Source organism: Grammomys surdaster, unplaced genomic scaffold (assembly GCF_004785775.1).
Source record: "Grammomys surdaster isolate TR1022 unplaced genomic scaffold, NIH_TR_1.0 205, whole genome shotgun sequence".
Taxonomy (NCBI): domain Eukaryota; kingdom Metazoa; phylum Chordata; class Mammalia; order Rodentia; family Muridae; genus Grammomys; species Grammomys surdaster.
The window spans coordinates 5,416,948-5,442,308 of record NW_021604650.1 but is presented as its reverse complement, the minus strand read 5'-3'; the positions used below and the strand labels follow the sequence as shown (position 1 = coordinate 5,442,308).

The window sequence follows — 25,361 nt, the reverse complement described above, 5'->3', positions numbered from 1 at the left end:
CCAAACTGACCAGCCAAGATGCTCATCTGTTCTAGTGCCATAGCCAATGGGTCTTCTGAGTGGCCCTTGTGCCTATGGGCTTAGAAATATCCCTCCAGTGAAAGGCTAAGGGACTCCTTTACACATTTTAAAATGTGTTGGGGATGGAAGCCAAGCCTGGCACAGGCTAAGCAGTACTCCCTCCACCACCAGCCTCCATGCCAGGCTTTCCGTACCTCTTCCCACATGCAACGCCTCTCCACAGTTACTTCTGCTGGAAACAGGCAGCACAGCCCCTTCTAGCTGGCATCAGACCCCTGTCTAGCATCCCACAACTAAGTGCTGGCCTGGTCACTGAAGTATTATATGAAACTATATAATATATTTGTATATTATATTTTATATGATTTTTATATTATAATTTATACAATTAACTTGTTATTTATATATATATATATATGTTAATTTACAAATTTACATTACTAAATAACTAAATACTAGTTAACTTTAAAAAAAAAAAAAAGACAGGTTCTCATGATATACCCCAGGCTAACCCAACTCACTACACTTAACAGGTTAGACTCAAATGCACAGAGATCACCTGCCTCTGTCTTTACTCCTACAGCTTTTATAATCTGGAACCTCTTGGAGGAAGATGTGATTTCCATTTGTAACCTTTCCCCAGCAGGCTGAAGTAAAAAAGGGCCCACTTACCAGAGTCATGACACCCAGCCTGTCTACCTCCCGGGCAGGACTGTGAGGGACCCTTCTTGGTGTGGACCGACCACTGCCTGGAGGAGAGGAGCCAGCAAGAGAGGAAGCAGGGTAGGGGGGGATGGAGCTCATTGATCTAAAACGACCAAGATTGTCCAAGCTTCCACTGCCCACTCTGCTCTCGATCTCCTCTGCCCGCTGCTCTGTATTCTCCTTCTCTTCTTGTATCAACCTAAAATACAAACAAGGCCAAACTTCATCAGGAAGCCCTGTGTGTATGTAAACAGAACAAGCCAAGTCCAGCTGGAGTAGGGGTCTTGTGTGTGAGCCCAGCAGCTGGAGGCTACAGCAGGAAAAAAATGCTTTCAAGATCAATCTGGGCTACAGCAGGAGATCCTGCATCTAACAACAGAACACTGGCGATCCTAGCATTGTCAGACTGCCTCCCTCCACTGATAGCTACAATGTTCCTGTGCTCGCTCTTAGCACAGATGAAGGTATGTTAAGCACTGGATGACAGAAGGAAACCCTTCTGGTCCACTCTGCTCACACACCAGCATCCTGCATGCTCTATGTCTGTCCATCGAGGAACAGCTCTCAGTGGCACATCGGCCCTGTTTCTCTATGCATGGAAGGACCGAAGAGTTTCACCTCCCCCAGGATGGTGCAGGGAGGGGGGTAGGCTACCAGAGGTAAAGGCTATCTCAGAACCCCAACTGCTCTGCTGTAGGAGGCTGTAATGGGGATGTTGAGCCCAAGTATGTCATGCTTTCCCAAGAAAGTAAACTCCTGCAAGACTCCTCTCCTGGGTTTTCAAGTGTACAACACCCTAGGCCCCATCATAACATGCCTACCCCTGTACAGCATCTACCCCAGTCTCCTCTGGCTGCCTCTCAATCTTCTTCCTTCCACCCTCACACCTTCACAACTTCCACTCCAATCTCATCCCCACCTTCTTCCACCTTCTACTTTCTTGTTTGCTGCTCTTATTTTGAAACAGAGTTCTATGTAGCCCAGGCTGGCCTCAAAATTACTTATAGTCTAGCCTGGCCTTAAACTACTATTCCTCCTGCTTCCACCCCCAAGTGCTGTGACAGATATATGCCATCGAACCCTGATCCTTCCTACATTGTGTCTCCTATATATGCAGATACATACCTGATCTCTTTGTTGATAGCATCCAGTTGTTCCTGAAGCATCATGGCCAGTGTCTGGGCATCAGCCTGCCCACTGGGTGACAGCAAATCAACTGAGCTGAGCAGAGTATCTCGGTCATCTTCACCATCAGACACATCGACATCACTCTCAAATGCCTGTGCCACATTTGCCAAGACGCTGGCTTGTTGGGCCCGTTCCCAGTCCTGTTCATTGAGGGTCTGCACCTACCAACAAGAATACTATGTCTCAGCAGGCAAGAGTGACAGCAAGTACGCTACAGGCAGGAAAGGCTGCTATCAGAAATGTAAATGTTTTAATTCAGTCCAAGGCTTTGGGAAGATGCCTATGCACCTGAGCAGCTGCTGCTAAACAAGAGACACCTGACAGACAGGAAGGCTGGGCACTATGGAGCATACTAATAATCAAAACACCTGGAAGGCAGTGGGTGCAGATTTGGCAACTAGACTGGGCACATGCTGAGCCTGTCTCAAAGTGAGAAAGCAAGTGCTTATCCTACGATAGTAATGCCTCAGATATTCAGCATCTATATTCAGGTCCTTTGCTTTAGTGCGAATTAAAAAGGAAGCCTATAGCACATTGAAGGGGTGTGCTCAACTGCCATGGACTGATGCTCTAGGTATCAGCTTCCCAAGCCTGGTATACTGATAAGCACCAAGAAAAGCCAGAGGAGGAAAGCAAAGCAGGCACCTGGACACAGCCAGTGGCCATGATGGAGTTTCCAGGGAAAAGGGCAGTACAGAGAAGAGCCCTGTTGTGATCACTGCCCACAGCAGCCAGTGTTAAATCCACTGGTGGTCAATGAATGCTTTCCCCTTTCCTCCCCTCCCAGATGCCCTCATCTTTCCTCCAGAAGACTACATCCGCTGTGGCACCCTCTCTCAGCTGGTTTATCCCAAGATAAGAACATAGGCCCCATCTCTCATCTTGAAACAGACAGAAACTGGAAAACCTTACCCTGCCCCAACCTCCCGCTCAACATCCCACTTCCTTGCCCACCAGCAAAACCTCTCCAGCAACTGCCCATCTACCTCTGTTCCTTCCTCTCCACTCCCAAGGGTTCAAAGAGGGCAGAGCACCTTCCTCCATAAGAGCTACTACAAGGCAGTGCCAATCAGCCCTTACCAACTGTCTTAACCTTTGTTCACCTGCTTGTCCATGCTGTTAGCATGCACAAGCACAGGCGTGGGCACAGGCTTGGCTGCAGTCCTCCCTAGACAGGCTTCTCATATGAGCCCAGGACCCACCCCTCCTAGCTTGTCATTCTCCTAGCCTGTAACACTCACAGTGCCTGCCTGGCTACTCTAAAGTCCAGGTGTCCATGGTACCCATTTCCTGCTTCTTATCCTTGGCATAGACTCCAGCAATTTGAAAACAAACTCCTCTCTCCAACTGGAGGACAACTCTTATGGGTCCCATGTGGGGAAAGACCATGACTCACAATAATTGAGAAAATATGCCTGACACCTTCTCAAACCAGGTAGTGAAGGACCTGGGCTTCCTCCTGGCTTTCTTCAAATGTGAGCTCGTGAGAAGTCCATGCAGGTTCATCAGCAAGGGCCTCTGGTGGACACTACATCCACACTGCCAAAACTTCCCCATCTATAAGCACCTGAGTCCCTGAGTCGTGCTACCTGTGACTCCTGAGGCCCATGAAGTGCATATAGCCATGATATCAGCATAGAACTTCATGGTTCTGGCCACAGAGCACTACCCAGGTACATACTGTACTGTTGTTCACTGCTGTAGCTGTGCACTTCTCTTGACCTCATGGCAATCCTCCTACCTCAGCTTCCTGAATGCCAGGATTATAGATATGTGCTGTGTCACCACATCTGGCATCATTTATTTTTATTTACTATTTCAAGTACGTACTAATTAGCATCAACAACTTAAAGGATATCTTATGAAAAATTCTGTTCTTAAAGAGAGAACTAAAACCAAAAAGCAAGCATACCCTAAAAGCAAGCTCTTAGCCAGAAAAGCCAAGGAAAGGAACATGGGGGAAGAAGGAGACCGAGAGTCTGTCCAAGAGGAATAGGTGACGTTCCGCAAGCGGAGGCCTTGCCTTGGAGGGCTCGTCCCGCAGCGCTGCCAGCCGGCCCTTCTGGGGGCGCCGCAACACTGCACTGGTGCTGTAAGCATCCACATGCCCGTCTGCCACAGAGAACCTGAAGTCCGGGACGCTGCCCAAATGTGGTCGGCTGAAACATGGGAAAAGGTGGGTAATCAGAAGACAAGTAAAGTGTCAAGTTGGAAAGGTCTGTGTACAGAGTCCCCACAGACCAGTCTGAGAGCTCCTGGCTACCCAATTCTGGCCAGGAAAACCCACCCAGCTACTACACTGGAAGGAGGAATGGGTGTGAACATCTGAGGCTCACTTGAGAACCTCCTCCAGGGGAAGGTCATGCAAGGATGCCAACTGTAGCCATCACCTGCTCTGTGGCTTTTCTGCTGTGCCAAGTACAAGCTGGTGGTCACAGCATTCCTAGGAGTAGGTAAAAGCTAGGGCTTAACACAGTGGTATACAGGGTTACAGGACAACACCCTGGGTTGAAGAAAACTCTAGAAAAAGGAACAGGGCTGAGCAACCAAGGAGGATCCGACCACTAGCTGTTCCTATAGCCAACATGTAGAGGAAGCAGAGCAGAAGCTTGGGCTCAGCACCCACTCTCTCTCCTCCCAGTACTGCCCTAAACCTTCCTGGGAAAAAGGATAGATACCCTCACTTCAGAACTCCTTCAGAGACAACTCAGGGAACTCCCCCTGGAGCTGCACAGGGGACCAATGGGACTTCACAACTCATCCCTTTGGCAGCACTCTCCATGCCTTAAAGATGTGAGATTCATGGCTTCCTTTTTAACTCCACTTCCCTCCCAACTACCCCACTTCTTACTCCTCAGGAACCTACTCTGCCTCAGCATGATTCCAGTCAGAGCTGTAAGCTGAGGAGCTGAGCCCAACTCCATGTTAACTGCAGGTAACTCTGGGACCTGGGGGCGGCTAGCCCTCCTACTCCCCATGCTGTTTCCAAGCTTACCGCCCAACTCTCTACTCTGTGGGGCAGACCACAGCAATGTGACTTAATTCACTGTCAAGTCTTATGGAAGCACCCAACGGTCCCACCAGCTGCTCAGTGTCTGAATTCCTCCTACCCAGGGCAGGGCCCCACCCCTGCAAACAGGACAGCCCCTCTCTGTTCCACCCAATATCTCAAGGACATGGAGGAAGATAGTAGGGCTCCCAGAGCCAGTCACCCTCCTCCTATCACTTGACCTGTCACTCTGCAGGCTAGCCAAACATGAGCATACTTCCTCTATGTTAAGTCCCCTTCAGCTCCTCTCCCTCCCTTTACACCTAAAACTCCTTTTTGAAAAAAGTCACACATTAGCCAGCTGTGATGGCACATACCTGAATCCTGGCATATGGGAAAGGTGGGAGTGTCATGAATTTAAGGCCAGTCTGGGTTACAACAAGAGACCTTATTTCAATTGAAAGAAAGAAGGAAGGAAGGAAGGAAGGAAGGAGGGAGGGAGGGAGGGAGGGAGGGAGGAAGGAAGGAAGGAAGGAAGGAAGGAAGGAAGGAAGGGAAAAAAAAAGTGGACTCGCTTCTGTGGACACTGTGCACTCACTTGCACAAGAGAACACGCTGCTTACTGGCTTCCAACAGCAGGTCTGTTGCTGCCACAGTGATAGTATTAGTCTCTCCATCACTTTGGCCATGACTGTTCTGTCCCATGGCCCTTGTCATTATCTTCCAGTGTAGTGACCCACCTCGAGACTCTCCCTCTGGCTTTGCACTGAGGGTTTCTGGATCTATAAGGGCATCTTCTCCTCCTGGTATACAGTAGGTCAGGTAAGAAGAGGCTACAGGAGGCCTAGCTTGTATAACACAGGCCTTCCAGTCTCCTTGCCTGCTCCAAGAGGAAATCTGTTTGCTATCTAATAGTGTTACCTCAGTAAATTCTACAGATCAACTCTCATAAGAAAAACCAGAAAAGTAAGACCCAGAAGAACTGCTTCTACAAGACAGGAGTGCTGCCGGGCGGTGGTGGCGCACGCCTTTAATCCCAGCACTTGGGAGGCAGAGGCAGGTGGATTTCTGAGTTCGAGGCCAGCCTGGTCTACCGAGTGAGTTCCAGGACAGCCCGGGCTATACAGAGAAACCCTGTCTCAAAAAACCAAAAAGACAAGAGTGCTTTAGGGATGTGCACTAAGCACTGTGGTCTTGTCAGGAGCTCATTCCTTCCATGAGATAGTTCCAAATGTAGCACCGAAGCCATGAAACAGATTCTGAGCAGCTGCCCACAGTAGTCCCTCCTGCAGTGGGACTCCTCTATGAGGCCTGTCTTTCCACTCCAATCATGTTCTCTCGCCTGTCATATCACAGGGCACCTCAGTCAGCACATCCAAATACTAAGAGGCCTCTTCCTGCCTTCTGGAACTCTACTTGCTGCCCACAGAGGCAGCAACAAGCCCTTACATACCCACAGGGCTGAAAACTAGCCCATCTGTGGCACCATACCCATGAAGAAGTGAAGGACCTCTCAGTCTCATCTGCTCCAGCTCAGCCTTCAGGGCTTCAATATTCAGGACAAGTTGGTCCTAGAAAACAGTAAACAGCTTCTATGGCAACTCTCTCACATGGCTTGGGTACCTATAAGGCACATTTCAATTCTGAGAACACTTTTGAGTCCTAGAGTAAGCAAAACTTGGGTCTCCAAATCCATGGATGCCCTAATGAATGAAAAGCAGTACTCCTGGTGATAGGCAAGTTAAAAGGGAGGAATGCCAGAGTATAACATGCACTGACTGTATGTATAAAGGACCCACCTGTCCTAACCCACAGGCTGCCAGTTCTTATTGTCTCCCATCCCAACCCACACAGCAGATCCCTGCTGGTCCTGTCTCTTATTAGAGGCCCATGCTATTAGTCTCAAACAAATCCCCCAAGGACCTAGGGTTGCAGACATGTGCAGAAAGTATTCAGCATGCTCTCCAAGGAGCTGCACATGATGAGGACTAAGAGAGCCCCCAGGACAGTGTGTCTCAATTCCCTCCAAATACCTGTGGTCACTGTAATAACTCAGTTCTTCCCAGAATTCTCATTGAGTCAGAGAATGAGGTACCTTATCATGCTGGGTCTCTTCTAGTTGCTTCTTTGCATTTTCAACTTCCCTTAGTAGAGAATTCTGAAAGAGAAAATGTCCTTCAGGGCTGGTTCCTCAAAATGTTCCATGTAATACAGTGGCTACACTTGCTTAAACCAGAGAGCAGCTCTGAAAGAGGGGACTGGCCATGGGAGGCACCAAGAACAGGGCCACAGCCCAGTCAACCAATACTAAGCACGAGTGAGGTCAGATGCTGGTGTGTCTGTCCCTGTGTGTGCACAACCTGTGCCTTCCTATGGTAGGCCTGCCATACTTACAGTGCCATGTTCATGGTTCAAGGGCTTTTGCTGATGCTGCTTAGCTTTTTAGGCTTTTTTTTTTTTTAAAAAAAAAAGACAGTCTTGTTCTGTAGACCAGAGCAGCCTGTGACCTGTAGCAATCCTCCTGCCTTAGCATCTGAGATGACAAGTATGAGCCATTGCACTTGACTTTCAGATTTATTTTCATAACCTCTTGCAAGTGGTCTACAGTGACTTTTAGATTTGGGTATTCATTGGCCACTTAGGAAACAAAAAGTTAAGCTTCACATGTAAAGTTAAAAGACAACACACTCCTATCCAAAGCCAGGCCCCTGCATGCTTGTACACCAAGGACTCTCAAAACTAAGGCAAAAGGAGCAGTTCAAGGCTAGTATTAGACTAAGGCTATTATGTCTGAGTTATTAATTAGAACTATCTAGAAGGAAAAAAGAACTTTAAAAACTTATCCATAGCCAAGGAAAATGCTTGGGTGAGGAGGTCAGAGTGACTATCCTGCTTGGTCTCTAATGGCACCCTCTAATCCTCTCACAGGACTCATATGTTTCCACCAGCACAACTCCACGAAAGCACTGTCATCGGTATACCTCTAAGCTGCATCTTGAGAGAGCAGCACAGCTGGGACAGGCCGTCTGAAGTCTGAGCCTAAGTGCTGCCCACCAGGGCCCCGCTGTGGAGAACCTAAACCTCCACATACTCTGAGTCATCTGGGGCCCTCCACAATGCAAGCCCTAGAGGCCAGGCTTAGCCTTCTTCCAAATCAAGAGAAAGAAAGGCAACTGCTGAAACCTGGGAGTACCTGCGCTGAATGGATTACATCCCTTCTGTTAGGCCATGCTCTTAAAGCACAGCAAGTGTAAGGAAATGGAAACTGACTATCAATCAAAGTGCAGCTAAGAATGAGGTTTGGCAAAGCTAAGCTCTAGTATAAGGAGCCAGTTGGCTAAGCCAGCTAGAGCTCATTCTGTCAAAAAAAAATTGGGAAAACTAAGTTTCAATGTGCTGGCTAGTTTTGTTATCAAATTGACACAGCTCAAGTCCTTGTCAGAGAGGAAGAATCTCAATCAAGAAAATTCCTCCATAAGATCCAGCCATAGGCAAGTCTGTAGGGCATTTTCTTAATTAGATTTATGTGGGAGGACCCAGCTCATTGTGAGTGGGGCCACTCCTGGGCTGGTAGCACTGGGTTCTGTAACAAAGCAGACTGAGCAAGCCATGAGGAGCAAGCCAGTAAGCTGCACTCCTCATGGTCTCACTTGAGTCCCTGTCCCGACTTCCTTCAGTGATGAACAGTGCTACGAAAGCATAAGGCAAATAAACCCTTTCCTCCCCAAGTTGCATTGGTCATGGAGTTTCATCACAGGAATGGTGACATTAAGACACTAGGTAATCCAAGATGGCCCCAAACTCAACACTGGTTAAGAGGACTGGTTACTCTTCCAGAGGGCCCTGGTTTGATTTCTAGCACCACATAGCAGCTAACTGTAACTCCAGTCCCAAGGGATTCAAGGCCCTCTTCTTACCTCCTTGGACATCAGGCATGCAAGTAGTACATGCAGGCAAAATACCAAGATACATAAAATAAATTAATTTAAGGAAAGGATAGACACACAGACAGCACTCAAATGGGAAGAACCACAGCCAGTCACTAGCTAACTAATGTCTTCCTGTCTGCAGGAGAGCATGTCCCAAGCTAATCTCCCAGGGAGCTCAGTGGTTCCTCTGCCCACCTTGTCCTCCAGCGCCGCCATTCTCTCCTTCAGATGCAGCTGCAGCCTCTCATTGGATTCTGAGAGCAGCTTGTCCACAGTGTCAGACAGGCGCTTATTATGTTCCTCGTTCATCTTTTCTCTCTGCCTTGCCTAGAACAGGAAGGGAAAACTTCCAACTTCAAGCTCACGTCCAGCCTTTCAGAAGCACTGGACCAATGATCACCAGAGGCTGTGCTCCCATCTTCTCATCCCCAAGGGATTTTCAAGTGACAATTACCTCTGGGACATGAAACACTCAGGACAATCCTGGAGAGGCTGCTGCCTTTGCTAAACCAAGACCTACAACTGTCTCAAGAATGTCAGTAGCTGCCGGGCGGTGGTGGCGCACGCCTTTAATCCCAGCACTTGGGAAGCAGAGGCAGGTGGATTTCTGAGTTCGAGAGTTCGAGGCTAGCCTGGTCTACAGAGTGAGTTCCAGGACAGCCAGGGCTACACAGAGAAACCCTGTCTCGAACAAAAAAACAAAAACAAACAAAAAAAAAACAAAAACAAAAAAAGAATGTCAGTAGTTTCTAGCTCTCAAGTGCACTTAGCAGAGCTCCATGAGAGGACAGAAGAAATTTGAGCAATCAGTGCATCTGCATATTGACCCAGGAATTGCTCTGGATGTGAATAAAAGCTTGGGTCTAGGTTTAAGAGGAAAAGAATTAACTTTACAAAGTGAAGGCTGAACAAGCTGATTTTTAATCAGTAGAGATGCAGGCCATCTCTACCTACAGTCAAAACTACAAATGACACTGTAGTAAGTCTGCAATGGGCTAACACAAGGCTAGAGCTGCACCTGCTCAGCACACACTCAAGACAACATCACTCAGTTCTCAACACCAAGACAGAACTGAATTTCCAAGGAAGGGCTGCATCGGGCCCAGAAACCCTGCACGGAGAAGTATGGGTAGTAGCACCTTCCAAGGCCCTCAGAGTATGCCTGACAGAAAATAACTGCCCCATGGGAGGAGGCTTTCCAGGAAGACACCTGACAGCCTTTCTCTGAAAAGTGTGCTTGCTTCTGTTCAAACTGAACACTCTCAAAGCCAACAGCTGAAAGTTCAAGTGTAATGTGACTATCTGCTCCAGGGTTCAGTATTACTGTGAGCCTCATAGGCTCTCTAACAATGTGCCTAAGCCTATGTTGCCTAAGACCTAATACAGGAGCTTAAAATCATCACTTCCCAGTTCTCCTAATTCTCTGCAGCTTTTTGTTTATTTGTTTGTTTGTTTGTTTTTGTTTTGTTTTTCGAGACAAGGTTTCTCTGTGTCATCCTGGCTGTCCTGGAACTCACTCTGTAGACCAGGCTGGCCTCGAACTCAGAAATCCACCTGCCTCTGCCTCCCAAGTGCTGGGATTAAAGGCATGAGCCACCACTGCCCGGCTCTCTGCAGCTTTAAATAAGACAGAAAACACTAGCTGCTGTGCTGTGCAAGGGCTCCACAGCCACACCCCCATGCTTCCTCCCTCCACAGTAGGCCCATGGCAGGTTAAGGTCCAGGACTGTTACTTGTCCTGTGTCTGGATGCCTCTGCCTGCCTCTCCCAGGACAGATCCTACAACCCAGCTGTAACAACGCTCTCCTAGCTGCTATGGTGTGTTAGTACTCAATTCCTCTGACACCATCACATCCTAAGAGGCAATTCAGGACCTGAGGACAGATCAGTCCTCTGGCCTGAACATGGGATTTCAATCCCTCATGTCAAACAGGGCCAGTAACCTAAAGAGCCAGGCCTCTGCTCTGAGTTTAACAGGGCTCGCTGGCTAGCACTCAGACTCTAGGGCAGAGGTTCTCAAATGATGGGTCAAGACCCCTCAAGATTCAAGCAACCCTTTCAGAGGCATCGCATATCAGATATTTATATTGCAATTCTTAACAGTAGCAAAATTACAGTTATGAAGAAGTAACAAAATAATTGTATGATTGGGGTCACTACAATATGAAAAACTGTATTAAAAGGTTGAAGCATGGGGCTAGAGAGATGGCTCAGCGGGTAAGAGCACTGACTACTCTTCCAGAGGTCCTGAGTTCAATTCCCAGCAACCACATGGTGGCTCACAACCATCTGTAATGGGATCCGATGCCCTCTTCTGGTGTGTGTGAAGACAGCAACAATGTACTCACATAAAATAAATAAATAAATAAATCTTTAAAAAAAAAAAAAGGTCAAAGCATTAGAAAGGTCCACCACTGCTCTAGGGAGACCCAACAATTCTCTTAAGGGGATAAAAAAAGCAAGAAGTCCTCTGGAACTCAGAGAGCCTAACTGTACCTGAGTACTGCTGCCTGGAACACCTCTGCTGCCATCGATGCTGACACAACAGCCAGTATGTAATAAACACAGTGGTGCATTCCAGAAAGACCATGGTCAGGTCCACAGGACAAGAATCAGATAGAAGGAAGGAAACTGTGGCAGAGAAGCCTAAGCCTACAGTGGCCTGTGTCCCACCTGTTGAAACCAGCCTCAGCCCCATCCGTACCCGCTGCAGCTCCTGATTTTTCTCCTCCAGCTGTGCCTCCATCTGCCGCAGCCTCTCTTCAATGTTGCCATGTCTCTCCTCAGCCTGCCGGCAAAGATGACAGAAGCTGAGCCTCTGCTCATTTCCAATCACACTGGCTACAAACCACTGTAGCAGCAGCAAGCATCTCATGCTATGTGGACCGTGTCAACCCTGGCAAAGGGACACTTCTTCATATCCATCAGCGCCTCCTCTGTGGTTTCAATGTGCACACCATGAAGCGACTAATCCATCTGTGCTGACCTGAAGCGTGGTGGGTGCTAGTGACTGCCTTTCTGTGTCCCCCACCCTGCCCTGCCTTGGACAACCCATCCCATTCGCTGAGTGCCTCTGGTAGTCAGCATGGAGAGCAGGAAGCAGCAAGCACAAGCACAGGGCACAATTCTACCTTCCTAAGCTTGGAAGTAAGCTCCAACAGTTTTGCTTCCTTAGCAGCAGAACTCCCAGAAGGCAAAGGACCAGACTATAAAGCGACAGGACAGGAAGGACAGCAGGGAGAAAAGAAACCAAGACTTTAGGAGGGGACCACAGAGGGGAGGACCAAGGTACTGTTACAGCTGACAAGGATAAGATGTCCAGAGCTAGATCCAGGAGTGGGGACAGGGCCCACATTCATCAATAGAATGCAGTTTTCATCTGGGCCCCTCTCCCATCCCTCCCCAGCAACTAAGACCAAGCCTGGGGTATAGGATCCTGCCAGGGATACATCCACAGCCTCTGTTCATGCTGTTGTGCCTCTAAAACCCAGTCATCACTCTGGAGGCTCCTGATTCCTGCCGACCCTGCTCTGGATGGTGAGGACCCAGAGAGCCAACACCTTAACAACAGTGATGATAAACAAGAGCGGTGCATTAAAAGCACAGTTTTAAGCATTGTAGTATGCTCCTCAAGTCCCACCTATTTGCTGGCTGAGGAAGGAGGGTCACTAGAGGGAGGAGTTTAGGGCCACACTGGGCTATAGTGAGACTCCATTTCAACAAGCAAATAAACCTTTTAAAGTAATTTCAAAAGAATGAAATTACTTAAAAACTGACTATCTTGAAAGACTAATGTCATCTTTGAGAAATCTGAGAGAAGCGACAACCTTTCTTCAAGTTGGTGAGAGAAATAATCGAAGCAGCTGTGATTCTTGGACCTGACACTGAGGACAGCAGCGTTTACCTGACAGGGTTTTGGGGACTGGTGGGGAATAAAGGTCTTGAGCTACACAGGAACAGCATTCCCATCATACAGCAGCATGGACAGTCCATGGATGCAAGCACACAGACAAGAACATCAAGGCCTAGCCTGTGAGCCCACATGGCCCAGGCGCACCTTGGAGAGTGCAGCCACCCTCTGGGCTAGCTCGGCCTCCACCTCCGGCAGCGTCTCAGCTTTGCGCAGGGTCTGCTGCAGCTTCTGCTCTGCCAACTCCAGACGCTCTTGCAACTGACGGTTCTTGTCCTCTGTCTAGAAAGGGCACAATCGGGAGTTCAGGCTGCTGCTTCAGACACCTGACAAAGCACCTTATGGCTTCAAGGATTTATCTTTTTAAACAAACAAAGAAAACAAAACAAATACAGGTTCCTATACTTAAAGAAAAATGAGTTAATCCTGTGAGTTGCTCATTCTGACAGAGAATGAGTCACTGCCCAGAGTGCTGCCTGAAAGCCCAGCCTGTGATAAACTGTTCTAAAAATGCTTGGATATGAAACCCACTGCAGAAAATCTAAGTAAAGCAAGAAAGAACCTGTGCATGTTGGGAGTGAGACCCGGGGGCTATTGTCTGTGGACACTGTCCCCATGCTCTGGGGAAGCTACTGTTTGTGGACACTGTCCCCCTGATCTGGATGAGGTACTATCTGTGGGCACTGTTCCCCTACTCTGGATGAGCTACTGTCTGTGAGCACTGTCTGTCCCCCTGCTCTGGATGAGCTACTGTCTATGGGCACTGTTCTCCTGCTCTGGGGGAGCTACTATCTGTGGGCACTGTTCCCCCTGCTCTGTGTGACCACAACAAACATTAGGCCTCACCCTAGTTCCTCATTCTAAGCACTGTTTCATGGCAGCAGTTTTCACAGCTGCCTAATTTATTTTTGGTCAAGCAATGCTCTTTGCCCTTAATAAAATCCTTTCCAGCAGCCTGACTAGGTTTCTTTGGTTAGCTCAATGACCCGAGACAACACAACGAACAGCGTGATGGCCAACTCCTATCACCTCTGACTTCTAGTGCTGCTGTTGAGTGCACTGTTCAGCACTGCCAGCAAGCTCTTACCTCCACTTAGTGAAAGGACTGAAAAGAAGCAACTGGCTTCCAATGAAACACAACAAAGGGGAGACAGCTCCGTGGGCAAAGTGTCTGTTGTGCAAGCATGAGAACCCAAGTTCAATCCCCAGTACCCACAGTTTTAAAAAGGGCTGGGTCAACAGCACATGCTTGTAACCCCAGCACTGTGGAGGCAGCCTAGCAGGAACCTTGGTATTCACTGCCCTGTCAGTCAAGACAAGACATGAGCTCCACATTCAGTGAGAGACCCTATCTTAAAAAATTACAGTGAAGAGGCTAGAAAAATAGCTCTTTGGTTAAGAGCATTTGCTGCTCTTCCAAAGGGCTCAAATTTGATTTCCAGCACCTACATTCACTGGTTTACAACCACCTGTATGTAACTTCAGCTCCAGAGGATCCTATATGTTCTTCTGAATTCCACAGGCACCTGCACTCACACAAAGATGTACCCACACAAAAGTATACAAGATTAAAAATTTTTTAATTTTTTTTAAAAAATCTTTAAAATATATCTGAAATTAAAATAAAGTAAGTAAGGTGGAGAGTGATGGAGAAAAGACCCCTGACTTTGACCTCTGACTACCACATGCACACACACATACAGGTGCAAATGTGTAAGCATACAACAACACATACAGGCACAGGCACACATTAACACTCATACCAAAAAAAAAAAGGAATAAAAGAATCAAGGTTCTATAAACTGCTAAGAAGTAAGTCAAAAGAAAAATGACTTAAGTATGCGATTTCCAATATGCAATTTACAAAGGAAAGGTCTTCAGCTTCACAGATAAAGCTAGAAAGGGGCCCACAAAGCCCAGTACCTGTCGGTGCATGGAGTCTTTATTTGCAATTTCATTTTCAAGTTTGTCATTGAGGTCATGCACAGACGTGGCTTCACGCTGTGCAGCGAGGTAGCGTTTCTCAAGGGTGGTGATTCTCTCCTCCATATCCTCCTTCTGGGCCATTGCCTATGTTGGAGATTCCAGAGGGAGATGGGGATGATAAATGCAGAACTCGTCACAACACTCAGGAGATAGAAAGCCACTAAACATCTCAAGCATGAGACTACTGCTCCCCAATGTAAGTTTTACAAACTGAGTGAAAATGGACATACTTTAGGCATATTTGCCCACATGATCAACAGCTTCGCCTGGTCAATCTGCTCATGTCACTAAGCATGTACCTGACTAATAAAACACCCCATACGACACTTCAAGCATCTAGGAATCTGAAGGCACCTGCAGTGAAGGTGTAGCCTGTGTCTGCTCAAATAACAACCAGGCTTACAGAGTACTGTGGGCAGAACTGCTTCATTTTCTCAGGTAAGAGCTGGACTCACAAACCTCAAGTATATTGAAAAATGAGACAGAAATCAGCAGCAAAGCCAAAGCAACAAACCCCAAACACGGAGCCTAGGACCTGACTTTTGGCATAGTTGGTATTCTGTCTTCCATCCCCCAATTCAGTTTTTAGCTCCTTTCTTATTTCCTTTTTTGTTGTTGTTGTTGTTGTTGCAGGGTTTCTCTTTATAGCCCTGGCTGTCCTGGAACTCACTCTGTAGACCAGGCTAGCCTTGAACTCAGAAATCCGCCTGTCTCTGCCTCCCGCCTGTCTCTGCCTCCCAAGTGCTGGGATTAAAGGCATGCATCACCACCGCCCAGCATCCTTCCTTATTTCCTAACCGACTGTTGGCAACTATATAATTTTATTGCACTGAAATGATGTTTTGCCTGCATGTATGTCTGTGTGAGGGTGTCAGATCTCCTGTAACTATAGTTAAATTATAGGCAGTTGTGAGTTGCCATGTGAGTGCTGGGAATTGAACCCAAGTCATCTAGAAGAGCATTCATTGCTTTTAATCACTGAGCCATCCTTCTAACCCCCTTAATATACTTCTTAAAGAGGCAAGTCTTAAAAGAACATCTCGAAAAAAAAAAAAAAAAAAAGAACATTTCAACATTCTACCACAGAAATAATTCCCTATGGCCCAAGAACAGCACAACCTAGTAAGTTCTCTAATACATGTAGTGTTTCCTTTGACCTGAATTCTTACAATAAATCACATTCATCTCCACAACTAAAGCTCCCTGGTCTCACACATGCTATAAGGTGGGGGCCTCCAGGAGTAACAAAAGACAGGTTCAGGTGGGCCAGAAAAAGTGTTACAAGAAAGCATGTAGCCCTCATTTCTTTTCCAATGATTAAAGAGGGTCTTGTAATTTACCAAAGAAAACTGGTTATGAAGTGTATATATAAAGAACCTGATGATCAGAGTGAACAACCTCTGTTCTCGGCACCATACAATACAAAACAACAGACAACAGCTGGTATACTTCTTCTCACCCCTACAGAAGCACAACTAACATCATGTCTGTGGGCTCTGTGAGCAAGTGAGAAGAAACTGAATATAAGAAAGAGCACACTTGCCAGGAAATGGTGGCGCACGCCTTTAATCCCAGCACCTGGGAGGCAGAGGCAGGCAGATTTCTGAGTTCGAGGCCAGCCTGGTCTACAGAGTGAGTTCCAGGACAGCCAGGGCTACACAGAGAAACCCTGTCTCAAAAAAAACAAAAAACAAAAAAAAAAACAAAAAACAAAAAAAGAAAGAAAGAAAGAAAGAAAGAAAGAAAGAAAGAAAGAAAGAAAGAAAGAAAGAAAGAGCGAGCACACTACAGCAGTCATGGAGGCATGTGACCCTCAAGTGAAGGGTGCAGGAGAGAGGGCACCCAGTGTGTATCCTAAAGGTCCCAGTCTGTGAGAGCGAGAGATAAAGAGAGCAGGAAGCCAGGTGCACCCCACACTTACTTCACGGACTTCTCGCTGCAGTTTCGTATTCATCTCTTCAGACTTGATGAGGTCTTTTCGAGCTGTGTCCAGATCCTCTTCCAGCTCTGCTGCATGACTGGACAGAGAGGCCAGGCGCTCCTTCATCTGGCTCTGCTCTCTCGCCTGCCTGTCTATGACTTCCTGCAGCTCCAGCACTTTGGCAAGATCCTCATGACTCAAGGAGCCATCAGAAGATCTCTGAAAAGCACAGCCTTATGGCACCATTTGGCATCCTCCATGAAAACACAGACCTTCAGAGGATCCTGTGTGCTCCTCAGTGGACACAGACCTTGCCACTATTCCCCAACAGCCCCACATGGCAAAATAAAACCAGAGACCCCACAGGAAAAAAAAAAAAGTCAAGGACTTGCCTTGCCGTTGGTGCTTGGTGCGCTTTCCTGTTCATGGTTCCCGTCAAGCATTCCATCTGTCAGTGTTTTCTTCTGATTATTCTGTTCTTTAAGAATCATTAGCTAAAAGAGAAAAGTTGAACTCACTAGCATGAGATCTTACGAAAGAGAAATGAGCAAAGGTGGCCAGTGGCTTTGGGAGACAAGTGGCTCTAACAGCTGTGCAGCCAAGAGCTCAGGGCAGAGCTCTAGAAACCATCTGTCATCCACAGAGAGAGAGGTACTTGGGAGAGGCTGAGGGCTGAGACAGAGTCCAGTGACCCCAGTATGTTGATCTACACCTAGGAAAAGAAGTAACCTGTGGTGTCTATTACTGGCTTATACTTGTAAAAGTAAGTAATAAGAATCAACCTCGTAAGGTCCAATCCCATGACAGAACCCATTCTTACCTCTTTGTGGGTGGCACCCAGCTCCTCTTCTAACAAGCTACACCTCTCCAGAGCCACTCGAAGTCGCTCCCGTACCTACAAGTGAAGGGCTGAGTGTGCATCTGGATTCCTGCCATATGCCCAATGCAATACAGCATTGGTGGAATACAGCCAATTGGCACTCTACCGCCACTTTTGAGTCGGCCTGACTGGAATCTGGGAACCCCAGCTGGCCCAGTCTCCTAAGTGCAGGAACTACAGGTGTGCATGTTTTTAATTTGACAAAATCTTGTTCCTAAATAAGTCAGACCACTAATTATTTTCTTTTTAGGGAGGGGAGGAAAAGGTTGAGATAGAAACTTGCCACAGAGCCCAGGCTAGCCTACTACTAATCTATGTAGCTGAGCAGACTTCAATCTCTCAGCAAGCCTCCTTACCTCTCAAAGGCTAGGCTTTAGGAATCATACTTGGGCCAAATTCATATTAGCACATTGATAAAACATTTTAAGACAGTCACATCAAAGATGCTCATCAGCCCATAGGTCAGTACCTTCTAACAGAGACAAGTTTTTCACAGGAGCTCCAAAAGTTACAAAACATGATCATAGTGCCAATGAAGGCCCCCTGACAGGGCACATAGCTGTCGGTGTGGTGATGGTACCTTCTCATCCAAGGCTTTGTGGTGCTCAAACAGTGACTTCAGGGCTTTCAGCACCTCCACCTCACTGGACACGCCTGCAGGCGACTGTGCTTGCCTCTTCACCACTGTCATCCGTAGGGAGCGCTCGTGCCTGGAGACGAGGCACTCCAGATGCTCCAGAAGCAGCTGCAACAGAGCCCAGCAGCAGTAAAGCACTTGCCTCATAGGGAAGATAAAGTCAACATAGCACAAGCAGAGAAGTCCCCTAGGCTGAATTAAAACCTGCTAAGGTCCCAAAGGTGCCCAATGGGCTGATGACCCCTCTGCAGGGTGGGAAGGGCATAAGTGACTGACCCTAGTGTTGTTCCTCTCTGCCTTCAGCTCGGCGATTTCCTCCTCTCTCTCCAGAAGCTGCTCCCTACACACATTGAGTTCCTTCGTGAGCGCAGCAAACTCCTAGAGCGTGACAAGCACAAGAAAGATTGAATGAATTAATGCACAAACAGAAATCTGAGAAAAGACCCCAAGAGCCTCCATTAAAATGCATTGGAAAGTGTCTCTGATCTTCCAAAGAAAGGGGGACTGACTGACCTGTCTCCAGGCTTCCCTAATAACCCAGGCCTTTCATCCAGCCCTGCAACCTTCCCTCTCCTATGTCCCAGTCATGGCCAGTAGGCATGGTGCAATCCAAGCCCACATCGTCAGCAACCTAAGAGGATCAGGAATAGAGCAGGTAAAGACACTGTTAGCAACCTGAACACATGACTTAGCACCACTGGAGACAGCAAAGAAAAACCTCCAAGGTGCCACGTGCTGGTAGCCACATGCCTTTAATCCTAGCACTTGGGAGGATGAGACAGGAGGATGTCTGTGAGTTCGAGGCCAGCATGGTCTACAGAGTAAGTTCCAGGACAGCCAGGACTACACAGAGAAACCCTGTCTCAAAACAAACAAAACAAAAAAACCCTACAGCCTGGCTTGGTCTAACTTCCTCTTTCTAGGGCATTTCAGGGTTAGTCTTCTAAGCAGAAAGTATCCCCAAAGGCAAACCTTAAAAACTGTTTTTTTCGCCAGACAGTGGTGGCGCACACCTTTAAATCCCAGCACTTGGGAAGTAGAGACAGGTGGATTTCTGAGTTCGAGGCCAGCCTGGTCTACAGAGTGAGTTCCAGGACAGCCAGGGCTACACAGAGAAACCCTGTCTCAATAAACAAAAAAACAAAAAACAAAACAAAAAAACCCAATAAATAAATAAATAAAAATAAATTGATTTTTCTTAAGACCAACCCTTTTGCAATGATGAGGAGAGCTCCTGGGGGCTGACCATGGTGCTGCCCCAGGGTACTTCTTACACTGTCTACTAAGTAAGTGTTCAGGACACCAAGGACAAGCTGAGTATAAGCCATGTGTCTACAAGCTCTTGCCAGTTTCTCAATGGGGCCAAGCCCTTGGAAATAATTGCTCAGAAGTAATTCACTGCTGGGCGGTGGTGGCGCACGCCTTTAATCCCAGCACTTGGGCGGCAGAGGCAGGTGGATTTCTGAGTTCGAGGCCAGCCTGGTTTACAGAGTGAGTTCCAGGACACCCATGGCTACACAGAGAAACCCTGTCTCGAAAAACAAACAAACAAACAAACAAACAAACAAACAAACAGAAGTGATCCACCTGCTGTTTCTCTGGGCTAGTGGCCCACCTTATACAAAGCCAATCACGCATTCAAAGTATAAAGAGTGGTAGGCAATTTTCCTTTAAAACGCAGGCACACGTCTTTGATTCAGTCAGGTGATCCTGAGTTCAAGAACAGTCTAGTCTACAGAGCAAGTTTCGGGAGACAGAACTTCCCTACTTTTAAGCAAAAAACAAAGCAAACAAACAAACAAAAAGCAGGCCATGTGTTCAAATTCTACCCACAAGAAGTGCTGCCACTCAGCCAACTGACTACTAGTCATCCATTCCGGCTTCATCAGGCTGGCCCAGCAATGTTGCCTGTGCCCCAAGGCTGTGGGTGAAAACAGCCAACAGTTGGAAGAGCTCTCTCTCTCTCTAGGGAGCAGCTCGAGAGAGACAGAGGACATGGCTAAAAGCCAGTAGTGGCCATTAGATCCCCTGGAACGGGAGTTATAAACTGTTGTCAGTTGCCTTGGGGGTGCTGGTTACTGAACCTGAGTCCTCTAATAAGCACTGCAAGTACTCTTAACTGCTGAGCTCTCTTTCCAGACCCAGGATATAGTGGATGAAAAAGAACAGCAGGCACCAAGACTATGTGTAGGTTGAGACTGTGTAGTCACCACTCACGGTGCCATGCCTAGGGATTCTGCAAGCCAGGGCTATTAACTGATACTGCCATATTTAACAGACATCATGATGACCTTCATGGGCATCAGAACATACATGGTATACATATGTACGTGTAGGAAGAACACTCATACACATAAAAATTAACCCCTCCCAAAATAAGTCTGAGCGAAATAAATCTCCATTTCCATTTAATATTATCAGGTTTCATTAAGGAACTAATATTAACCACTAAAATTAGTTCACAAATTTGGTCCACAATGCTTGGCTTGGCCCCTTCCACACTTGTGTGATGTTCCGAACTCCAGACTCTGCCAGCACCATCAATGGCACCTTTTACTGTTTAAATTTTATTTTGTTGTTATGCTAAAAACATCCATGATTATTCCAGATTAAAAGGGTACTTAAGCCACACACCACGTCAGGGACAGCCTGAGGATACTGTGCTGTTGAAATAAGCCAGACCCAGTAGCAGAAACACTGTGGGAAAGGTGAGCGTCTTCATCTGCATCATGTAATTAAAAAACAAAACAAAACTTCAAAATGGAGTATGGTGGGGGACCTTCATTAAAGACAAAAAAAAAAAAAGGTCAATTCTTGTTTTAAGACAGAGTATAAAGAAAAAACAGGAACAGTAAAATGAGTCTCAACACAAAAGCCAACTCACACAACTAAGGCCACTTGCAGTCAATGTGGGCGGAGCTGTACACGTTGTCACACCAACACTCATCTCCCCACCCATTGTCCACACTAACACAAGCTAAGGGAGAAAAGGGCTGGAGAGACAATCTTGCCCATGATTCACTGCCTCTTGGGACCCGCCCAGAGCCTCATGAGCACAGAAGCAACAGCTTGTCAGAAGCTAAACATTATCTATGAGTAGCAGGTAAATACACTGGGCACAGCACTGCATTGCTGTGGTCCCAGCCGTTGGGAGGCAAAAGCAGGGAGGATCACCAGCTTGAGACCAGCCTGGACTGTGGAGAGGGTCTGTCTCAGAAGATATAAACAACTTCCGCACATACTTAGCAGATGGGCAGCTTGGTCTCCGTGTTGCTCCCAAACAACTGGAGTGGGAGGCTATCCCTAAAGCTGTTGCCTGTCTGTGGAATCCATTCCCCTAACTTAGCTGTCATGTCTGGCCTCTGTGGGAGAAGACGCACCTAGCTGCAGAGACCTGATGTGCCAGGTTAGGATGACTGTCAGGGAGGCTGGTTTTGCTAAAAGCAAATGGACATCTCTTCTTTATACAGATCAACTACAGAAAAATACATTTGAACTGTTAGTGCTGTGATCTACTGTAGCCAGTGAAGGTGCTAAAAGTGACCATTTATATCTCTCCGTAAGGACAGATTGTTGAGCATTAAAACTTGAAAAAAGTGGCCAGCAAGATGGCTTGTGGGTAAAGGCACTTGCTGCACAAGCCCAACACTCTGTGAAAGGATAAAACTGACTCCTGAAAGTTGTCCTCTGACTTCCACACATGTGCCACGGGACATACATGCATACATGTGCACATGTATGTGTGTGTATATACACATACTCTTTGTGAAGAAGGTGAAAGCTCAATTGCATGGGCGTAAGGACTGGCCACTTGGAGCCAACTTGCTCAGGGATGGCCCACATTCCTCCCTGGCCTGCAAGCCCTACTCCTGTCCTTACCATCTGTGCAGCCTGGCTTCAGGCCCACTTCCTCCCCAGAAGAGTTCAGGCCAACACAGCTTCCACTGAGGGTAGGAGCTAGCTTCCATCCCCTCCTGATCTGGCCTGCTAGAGAGCAAGGGCTGCCAGAAGCCACCCATGCACCCCATTTCCTGCTTTGCCACTTTAGAATATAGGTGACCCTGGGGTGTACTGCCTGTCCTACCTCCGGCCCTATGCCCATCTGTGCCTGTTTCTATTTGGATACCTCCTACGGCTCCATATACTCTCACACCGGGATGATCACTTCTTCCTGCCCTGCCTCCAGCTCCTAAGCCAGTGAACATCAGCACCCAGTCACACAGGTCTGATACGCAGGCGGCATGTCACCTCCTTCCACTCCCTATATCACCTGCCACTGGGAACTCCTATGGCTGACTGCATCTCCAGCATGTCTCTTCTGGAGCCATCTACTTCCCAGCTCTTAACTGTTTCATCAAGCCACCATGACTGCTTGTTCCACTACAGAGCTGCCTCATTCCCTGGATCCCCCTTCTTCTTGCTTTCAAATCTGTCTTCTGTTTTTCTGAAACAAAAACCTGAGACTCTTTTACTTAGATTCCTTCACAAAGGTGCTGTGGCATAAGGTCAATACCAAAGCTCCTTTGTACTGGTGAGAAGCAATAGCACCTGCTGAAAGCCTATTCTGGCATCCGGGTAACAGAAAACTAGCAGGGTATGGAGTTGCAATTGGGTCATGTTAATAGCAGCTGATTCACCACCACCACTCACCACCACTGACAACAGCAGGCCATTTACCAGGTCAACACTACTGACAGAACAAAACTTAACTAGAGCCCAGCAAGAAACTCTGAACTCTTAAGTGTGCATACATATAGACAGACAGACATATATACATTTGGGAGATGGAGCAGAGTCCCAATAGCCCAACTTTATTTTTCTTCTTAGCCTTTTTATACCTTTTTAGACAAAAAAAAAGTTCTTTATAAAATGACCTCATAGATAAATGTTACACAAAAGGAAAGTAACAGAAGGATGTCCATAATAAGTTCAAAGCAGCGTTGCATTCTATAAGCTCATTATAAGTTCAAAGCAACAGTTTCACCTGGCCTTGCTTTATCATAGTGCACACCTGTGGCTTCTTCCTCGGACTTGACCTAGAATGAATGTTTCCCCTTGATCACGAATCTGTCCCAAGCCTACTTCTCTTCTTAGTGTAATTTATGCAAGCTCATTGTCCTCTTTATTACTCAGTCTTTACTCACTATTCTATAAGGAGGGAGGGGCACAATCTGTTCTTGATTCTAACTTTATTATATCTTTCTGGCAAAACAACAACAACTATCTCCTTAAACTTTCTTCCTAAAATTATATAAGGTCATTAATTCATCTAAGCAGCATTAATTCATGATAATTCATCTTCATGTTGATCTGCAAGAAAACCCAATAGGGTGAGCTAAAGCCCAGGAATCATTATCAGCAGCAAGAAGCAATCCTGGAACAATGTCTCTGGGGCTGTGCCTCTCCAGAGTGCACCCACTGCAGCCATGCAAAACTGTGGGCAATATCCAGGAAATTCGCTTGCTTGCCATAGCCTTTCCTAGATGGCCTTTGTCAGACACCTCAATGCCATCAAATATGAACCTAATAAGCACGTGTGCCAGGTAGCATGAACCCTCCAAGTACACAGCAGTGGTGGCTCCAGCAGTAATCCCTGCCTCACAGCCAGCTGCCCACAGGAAAGCCCACATTCTTCACATTGTCATTGCCTTTCTTCTGAACATCACCTCGTATTGGTCCTCTGCCTCGGATTTACAAATCTACCTACTCCAGAGCAGCTGCTGCCACCCTACAGTTCAAACTTTGGGCCCTTCCTACAGAGCTCTTTCTCAACTTCCCCTGCTGGGTGCTAGCAAAGCCAGCCTCTTAGCCCCTGATCTGTGTACCTTCCTGCTGGCCTAAGTGTTCCAGCAGGCAGAAGCTCAGTTCCATAACATAGCATCTACCACCAGGTCTGCTCAGCCAGTGTGCAATGTCCAAGTGATGGTGAGGGCACAAAAGATACTACCATCAAAGGAGATGCTGCCTGGAAGAAACATGATACCATCTGGTTGGGCTCTGGTTTCAGCAGATCACACCAACCCTAGGTTTCGGGTGCCATGACATGACCTACAGAGTAGAGATGTCTTGTTCAGAAAAGCTACCTGCAAACTCCTAGGCCTCACCCTCCTGAGTCAACACTTCTGACAGCTGCACCTGGCTCGTTCTGAAAGCTTCCTTAGGTAGCTCCCTTCCCATGTTGGAAAAGGCCTTTCTGATCTTGGGTACATCACACAATTCCTCCTTCATACTTATTTACCTTTGGAATACATGTGAAGATTCTTCATTCTACCCAGGGTCCAAGACTGCACAATCCCATTGAGAATGATGCACATGTGCCACTTGACTGCCAGGCAGTGGAACTGCTAGTCCATTAGCTTGACAGGAGGCCCATCACCCATTTGTGTGGCACTGTGACTCCTGAGGGGAGCCAGGTAACTGGCTGGAGATACAGTAGCTGACTTTGTCATTCATGGAGATGAAGCCACTGAAGTCAGGTCCTTCTTTGTGGCAGTGGCAACTTTTTTGCCAAACAAGAGTCTCCTGACACATGTGGCACCAGTTACCATCACTCAGGGAACATCCTGGATCTCTACCCTGCACTTGCCATGATTGATCTGTGCTAAGAAAGTCTTCAAGAACAGCCTGGACTCAGGGTTTCACAACTCACAAACTGTTCTCAAAGTCTGGTTCCCTTTAAAACCCACAGCCTCTCCTCTCAACTAGCACTAGATGCTGGCTCATCAGCGGTCACAGACCTGGGTTGTCTTCTGGAGCTAGCTCTATCCTGGCTGCATGCTAAGGAGTCTGCTAGGATCTAAACTGACCCATCAAAACCTGAATATGGGGGCTAGAGATGGCTAAGCAGTTAAGAGGACTAGCTGCTTTTTAGGGGACCTGGTGTCAGTTCTCGGCACCCACCCACACAATGACTTATAGCTGTCCTAGAAACTCTCAGTTCCAAGGTATCTGGCACCCTCTCCTGGCCTCTGAGGGCACCAGGCATGCAAGCAGTACACTTACATACATACAAGCATTCATACACATATGGACTCAAGCTCAGCATAGCTACACACAAAAGACAAGAAGCATAACAGCCAGTCAGACCTGGTTGATTACCAAGAGGAACAGAAGGGCCAGGAAGCAGTTTCAAACACAGGGCTCAGGGCTGAGCATACTCCTTTCTCAACTTGTGGCTCAGCAGCTCAGGAGAGTG

The 25,361-nt window shown here is 47.3% G+C and overlaps 1 protein-coding gene across 3 annotated transcripts in view; it reads right to left on the bottom strand.

Annotated features, from left to right (window-relative positions):
- The window catches only part of Ppfia1 (PTPRF interacting protein alpha 1), an 80,300-nt gene that overhangs the window by 28,272 nt on the left and 26,667 nt on the right, over window positions 1-25,361 (bottom strand). For all 3 annotated transcript variants that reach the window (XM_028771152.1, XM_028771153.1, XM_028771154.1), the window contains exons 3-16: window positions 18,443-18,544; window positions 18,110-18,274; window positions 17,470-17,544; window positions 17,042-17,143; window positions 16,650-16,868; window positions 14,666-14,812; window positions 12,890-13,024; window positions 11,537-11,620; window positions 9,028-9,159; window positions 6,999-7,061; window positions 6,395-6,474; window positions 3,938-4,073; window positions 1,852-2,075; window positions 694-925 (exon numbers count right to left, since the gene is read on the bottom strand). In XM_028771152.1, coding sequence (XP_028626985.1) covers window positions 694-925; window positions 1,852-2,075; window positions 3,938-4,073; window positions 6,395-6,474; window positions 6,999-7,061; window positions 9,028-9,159; window positions 11,537-11,620; window positions 12,890-13,024; window positions 14,666-14,812; window positions 16,650-16,868; window positions 17,042-17,143; window positions 17,470-17,544; window positions 18,110-18,274; window positions 18,443-18,544 — 1,896 coding nt within the window. The remainder of the gene's footprint in view (window positions 1-693; window positions 926-1,851; window positions 2,076-3,937; window positions 4,074-6,394; window positions 6,475-6,998; window positions 7,062-9,027; window positions 9,160-11,536; window positions 11,621-12,889; window positions 13,025-14,665; window positions 14,813-16,649; window positions 16,869-17,041; window positions 17,144-17,469; window positions 17,545-18,109; window positions 18,275-18,442; window positions 18,545-25,361) is intronic.